The 6,515-nt window shown below is 43.9% G+C and overlaps 1 protein-coding gene across 1 annotated transcript; it reads right to left on the bottom strand.

Moving 5' to 3' along the window:
- Window positions 1-2,827: 2,827 nt before the first annotated feature.
- Window positions 2,828-3,886, bottom strand: LOC142663049 (uncharacterized). Its single transcript, XM_075841346.1, has one exon. It carries the CDS (start codon window positions 3,875-3,877, stop codon window positions 2,828-2,830), a length of 1,050 nt encoding a protein of 349 aa, XP_075697461.1. The 5' UTR covers window positions 3,878-3,886.
- Window positions 3,887-6,515: the final 2,629 nt, after the last annotated feature.

Genomic DNA, 6,515 nt, shown 5'->3' with positions numbered 1-6,515 from the left:
CCATAATTCCAGGTGTAAAACGCCTGAACTACGTCCGTAAATAGTGCGTGTGAACATACCCTCATACTGTCTGCAGTGAAAACCGCTTTGTCTGCCTCCCATTGTAAATGGGGGGTCAGAGATCGAAACGCCCGAAGAAAAGGCATGTTGCTTCTTTATCCTAAGGACAAGCCATCAATTTCTTATGACTGGCCTGCCCAATGTGATCGGGGTTACTAGCGATAACATTGAAAGTAGGTCCCTGACTAGTAACCCCGGTATCATAGCTAACGCAGGATACTGACACTTTAGGTCCCTACTTTAGCTTTTTCTGGTGCACAGGACCTCCCAGATGCGCCAGAATTATTAATACCTATTGATATTTCTTGTGCATCTCCAGGCCCCGTACGCTACAATAGGAACTATAGTTCATTGGCCTCTATTTTGCGGCGCAGGGGAGAAGACAGACCTCTGCTGTAGGTGAGTATGTGTTTTATTTTTCATACTGCTAACTTTTTTTTTCCGCAGGTTCCACTGGACCATTTGGACTATTTTGGAGATTCATTGGACTACTTTGATGATCTCCTTTTTTTTTTTTTTTTTAAAGGGTGAAAAAGGGTTTTTAAAACATTTTCTTATGTCTCTGTTTTTTAATATTCTATTACCGCCTTAGTAATAGCCGTTCTGATTGACAGCGTCCATTACTAAGGCGGGGCTTAGTGTTAGCCAGTAAAAAGGCTAGTACTAACCCCCCCATTATTACCCCAGTAGTACGATCCAGTACCCGATCATTTGAAGTGATGGCCGGCTGGATACTATCAAGCTGGAAAGAGACAAAAACTGTGGCCCTTCCCACCCTGATAATGCTAGGCCACTTTAATGTATCTTGCTGGTTATGAAAAATGGGGGGGACCCCATGTTGTTTTTTAAATAAACAATAGAAACTAGGTGGGTTCCCCAATTTTCATAACCAAACATATACAATAAAGCAGCCGCGGCCTAGCATTACCAGGGTAGAAAGGGTCACAGTTCTTTCTAGCCCGATGATACCAGCCTGCGGCTGCCCCATTGCCCGGCCATCACTTCAGATGGTCGGGTACTGGATTGTACCCGGCTCTTCCCTGTACCCATGGTGGTGATGGGTACCGGGGTAATAATGGGGGTTATTTGCATCCTTTTTACTGGGTAACACTAAGCCCGGCCTTAGTAATGGATGCTGTCAACCAGACAGTGGCCTTTACTAAGGCGCAATGCAATATAAAACACAGACATTAGAATAAAAAATGTAAATAAAAACTCCACCACGCAGCCCTTTTAATTTTTGTATGTTTTTAAAAAAAAACATAGATTATCGCAATAGTCCAACAAATCTACGACAAAGTCCAAAGGGTCCAGCTACACCTGAAAAAAATAAAAATAAATGAGCAATATAAAAAAATAAAAAAAACATATAGGCACATACAGTATTCTTCCGTCTTCTATTTTCTCCCCTGCGATGCATCAGAAAATAAAGGTCAATAATTCCCCATCATGTAACTCTGCTACCTGTCAACTCAAAAGTCATCTGTCAGAGGGAAAAAAATTCCCCCGTCGTGTAATTCCCAAGTGACTCTTTCTGGTTTTTCGCCATGGGGAAACATTTTTCCCTCTTGTGGATGACTTTTCAGTTGACAGGTAGCAGAGTTACATGGTGGGGAATTATTTTTCTATATGGGGAATTATTTACTATAATTGACCCCAGAAGCTGGCGTAAATGATAGCGGAATAAGGCTCCTGGCTGGCGTAGAGTTCACTCTGTGGGGCGTAACAAGGTAGAGGCCCATACCGGACCCCGGACCTTCCCCCTCTCCAATCAGGCTAAACATTCATTAAGAGACGTTCACCTCCTAATAAGTGTGTCACATCCTGTAAACTCTTTATTAAGGCTGGCGTATAAAACGCCAGTCTTAATAAATCTCGCCACGGAATATCCTTTGGAAAAAAAATGGACATTAAAATTGATCAAAGTTGGAAGCTTCAAATTCAATTGGGGAGGTTTATGAAAAGTAGTGCAGAGGAAAAGTGGAGTCGTTCCCTTCAGTAACCAATCAGATTCCATCTCTCCTATTCCAGAGGATCTTTGGAAACCTAAAATCTGATTGGTGGCTCTGGGCGACTACTGTACTTTTCTTTTGTACTACTTTTCATGAATCTTACCGAATGTGTGCAGACCTCTATTGACCAATGCAAAGAAGTTTTTCCAAAGGACTAAAAACTACTATGGGCAGCCATTGTTGCACTCCTTTGGGCATTGTCACGCAGCTTCTTCACAAACTGGAGAAAAACAAAGCTCCTATCTAGGTGAAGGAAGTATTCACTTTGCAACTTACCGAGTTTGGTGTTTCTGAATGACTAAATTATGATGGTGGATCAGGACCCTATCGGTGACCATAAAGATAGAAAATATATTTTTAAAAAATGGTCTGTAATACTAACACGCTGATGCTTTAAAGAGGACCTGTCACTGGTCATATAATGTGAACTGGTCTACTGACCTGAATAGCGCTGTCTCCCTGATTCCAGCGCTGTTTTTCTTTTTTTCCTGATATAGAGATATGACCCACTGTTGTGTTGGCTCCCTATATGCTAATTTGCTGTAGTTAGCCAAGGGGGTGGGGCTAGCTTCCCTGCCTGTGATACTGACCAACCAGCGCGAGGCAGCTTGAGGGTAGTTCACGCCTTGTTGGCTAACTACAGCATATAGGGAGCCAACACAACAGTGGCCATATCTCTGGAATGTGGGGGTCCAGGAAAAAAAGAAAAACAGCGCTGGAATCAGAGACAGCGCTAATCAGGTCAGTAGACTGGCTCAACTTATATGACCAAGTGACGGGTCCTCTTTAAATTTGGAGAAGAAAAACACTATTAGTTGCAAGATAAAAATGGATTCACATCCACATGTGTGTAATAAATTAAGATGAGTTTTATTTCGTTTTTTTTTATGCATTACAGGTTCCAAAAATAGAATTGATGCCTTAGGAGTCATTTTCTGATTGACATTTCTGTAATATTCCTCATCAGTTGGAGCATGAAAACGGCGCCTCGATTGAGTGCATGATTTGATGTATCGCCATGTCTGCCTTACGGGCAAAAAGTTTCCCACATTTTGCACATGAAAATGGCTTCTCCCCTGTGTGGGTCCGCTTATGAGTGACAAGGTGTCCTTTGTAAAACATCGCCCACATTCAGAACAGGAGAAAGGTTTCTCCCCTGTGTGTGTCCTCAAGTGATAGATGAGGGCGCCCTTGTTGGTTAAATATTTTCCACACTCCGAACAAGAAAAGGGTTTTGTCTTCGTGTGAGTTATTTGATGTTTAACAAGATACGATTTGTACTGAAAACACGTCCCACAATCGGAGCACTGAAATGGGTTCTCTCCTGAGTGAAATTTCAGATGTGTTGCAAGTATAGCTCGATTTGTAAAACATCTTCCACACTCGGGACATGGGAAGAGAATTTCACCAGTGTGGGTACGTTGATGACTTACCAGCTTTGACTTTTGACTGAAACACTTCCCACACACTGAACATACAAAGGGCTTTTCTCCAGTGTGAACTCGGTAATGTCTAACCAGGTCAGATTTACGCATAAACAATTTTCCGCTTTCTGAACAAGAGAAGGGTTTCTCCCCTGTGTGGATTCTTTTATGGACGTTAAGAGACCCGTTTTGGGTAAAACATTTCCCGCATTCAGAGCACTGATACTTGTCACCACTTCCATGGGCTATTCTACCATTATGGGAGTCTGTTATATTGTGAGAAATGGGGTAATGTCCTGGAGAATTGTGTGCGGGTTTGTCATTGTCTATGTTACAATCAGAAGACAACATGAGACATTTCTCCAGTGTATTCTTGATCATGGATCCATCTGCACGAGAAAAATAAAATCTTTAATCATTAAAGTTTACTACAGAAACATCTTACAATAACAAGCACATATTTATAAATCACTATTATTGAAAGGATCAAGGCTAAGGCCTCGTTCACATCTGCGTTGTGGTCCCGTTATGACGTTCCGTCGGAGGTTTCCCGGGACCAGGAACAGACACAAACTGACGGAAACCAGAGGTTTCCGTTTCCATCGCCATTGATTTCAATGGTGACGGATCCGGTGCCCATGGTTTCCGATTTTCTCTGTTGTGCATCGGACCCGTAGTTTTGCCGGAAGCAATTGCCTAGGCTATTGCGTAATTTGATGAAGAAAATCGGAATCAAAACGGTAGGTAAAGACAGGCGGGTCAAATCCGCACCGTTCTTTTATGCGTTTTTAGGTCGGTTTTTACATTTTGCTGCGTTTTTTTTCCAATTTTGTCAGATACAATTGTGAGGCAGAAACGCAAGATAAATTGACATGCTGTAGATTAGAAAATACGCACCGCAGGGCAACTTATGTGCAGGAAAAATTCTGCTTTGTGTAGATGAGATTAGTTGAAACCTGATTTGCCTTCGCCGGTACTGTATTACGCTGCGGATTTGCTGCAGGAAAACCTGCACGGCAACTCCGCACGTAATACGCAGCGTGTGCATGTCACTGAAGGCTCCTCCTTCCCACCTCTCATATGGCAAATGCATTTTCCTCACTAGTTTACATTGGCAGAGAAGATGGCAGAATACGAGACTGACGAAGGGGTTAAACATGGGCAATATGTTCCTCTTTTCTGTATTTAGTGGTTAGTAGTCACCTAGACTGGTATCTGTGAGAATGTCCTCCTCTGTATTCTGCCAATCATGCCAGATAAATGTCTCTCCTTCTTCCTCTAGCCCTTCCACCTCTTCAACTTTAATAATAACCAGTTCTTCAGCCTAAAAAAAGAAATAAATCAAGAAAGACAAAAAATCTAACAAACATAATAACGTTCAATATGTGTAGAGGTTCCACAGGTCACAATGTCGTTTCTAAGATATTTGCTATATACCTGATGACTCTGTCGGACATTGTGATTTTTCTCTGGTCTATCCTTGGGGTTCACTGGACTGGCACATCTCCCTGCTGGCCATTTCCTGCTGGATCCATCTATAGGAAACACGTGGACAGTGACTGAATACATAGTGTATATTTGATAAAAAGATGGTGGGGTGACAGATAGGTGACCCTCAAAACTGTTCTCTTCTTAATGGGTTATGCGGGGACCAAAATGTATTAGCGGTGTAGTCTGTGCAGCATGTGAGTACACTCGCTAATATACATTCCGGTCCCCGGTGGCGCGGATTATGAGATTTAATAGATTTTTATAGCGCTGCCGGGGGACCGGAAGTCTAGTTGCAGTGTCTTCTTTGATGACGATATGACTCTTCGTCATGTGACCGGCCCCGCTTTACTCTATGTACAAGCAGGAGAAATAGAACAGCGATTACATAGAGTACAACGGGCTCAGTCACATGACAAAGAATCGTCATCAAAGAAGGGGACCGGAATGTATATTAGCGAATGTATTTACATACTGCAGGGATAATCATTTTTGGACCCCACATAACCCCTATAATGGAAGTTTCCTCTTACCCGGTGATGTGTGGTTCCGGTGGTCCTCCATCATGACGTCCTTGTACAGATCCCTCTTACCCAGTGATGTGCGGTTCCGGTGGTCCTCCATCATGACGTCCCTGTACAGATCCCTCTTACCCGGTGATGTGCGGTTCCGGTGGTCCTCCATCATGAGGTCCTTGTACAGATCCCTCTTACCCGGTGATGGGGTCTGGTGGCCCTCCATCATGACGTCCCTGCACAGATCCCTCTTACCCGGTGATGTGAGGGGCTGGTGGTCCTCCACCATGACGTCCTTGTACAGATCCTTGTGTCCTTCTATATACTCCCACTCCTCCATGGAGAAATAGACGGTGACATCCTGACACCTTATAGGAACCTGACACACAATGAGACAGTCATCATCCCGACCCCTTCATAGCGTTACTATATAATGTCCCAGCATTCCCGGTAGTCCTCTCCGGTCAGCAGATGAATGATCTTGTTGGTGAGGTCTAGGATCTTCTGCTCATGTATCAGTGAGTGAGGTAGAGGTCCTGTGATGGGGCTGTGGGTCCTGCTCCCTCCTCCTGACACACGGGAACGGCCGCCGAAGGTCACACCCTCATCAGATGTTTTCTTCAGGACAGCGTAGTCCTGTGTATGGGGAGACACTGATACATGTCCGGATACACATTCTTTCAATCCCTTATACTCGTAGTATATTTGTAAAAGATCTGCCAGGCACAGCTTCGGGGTTAACTCCCTTAATTAATCAGTCAGCACCTGAATCTACATCCCTGAGACTGACTCCAGCTTCCACCACTCAGGCTGGCAGGCTTAGGAGTGGGAGAGCCTATCGCAGCCTGGCCAGACTCAGCTAGCTCCCGCCCTCTGTCTATTTATACCTGCATTTCCTGTTCCTCCTTGCTTGTTATTCTTTTTCGTGTGGTTTCCTGGCCCAGCTACAGCTCCTTCTATTTTGTTCCTGCTCCATACAGACCCTGGCTTACTGACTACTCTTCTGCTCTTCGTTT

Source organism: Rhinoderma darwinii, chromosome 11 (genome assembly GCF_050947455.1).
Source record: "Rhinoderma darwinii isolate aRhiDar2 chromosome 11, aRhiDar2.hap1, whole genome shotgun sequence".
NCBI lineage: Eukaryota > Metazoa > Chordata > Amphibia > Anura > Rhinodermatidae > Rhinoderma > Rhinoderma darwinii.
Note: the sequence above shows the minus strand (reverse complement) of the source record. Positions and strands in the feature narration are given on the sequence as shown.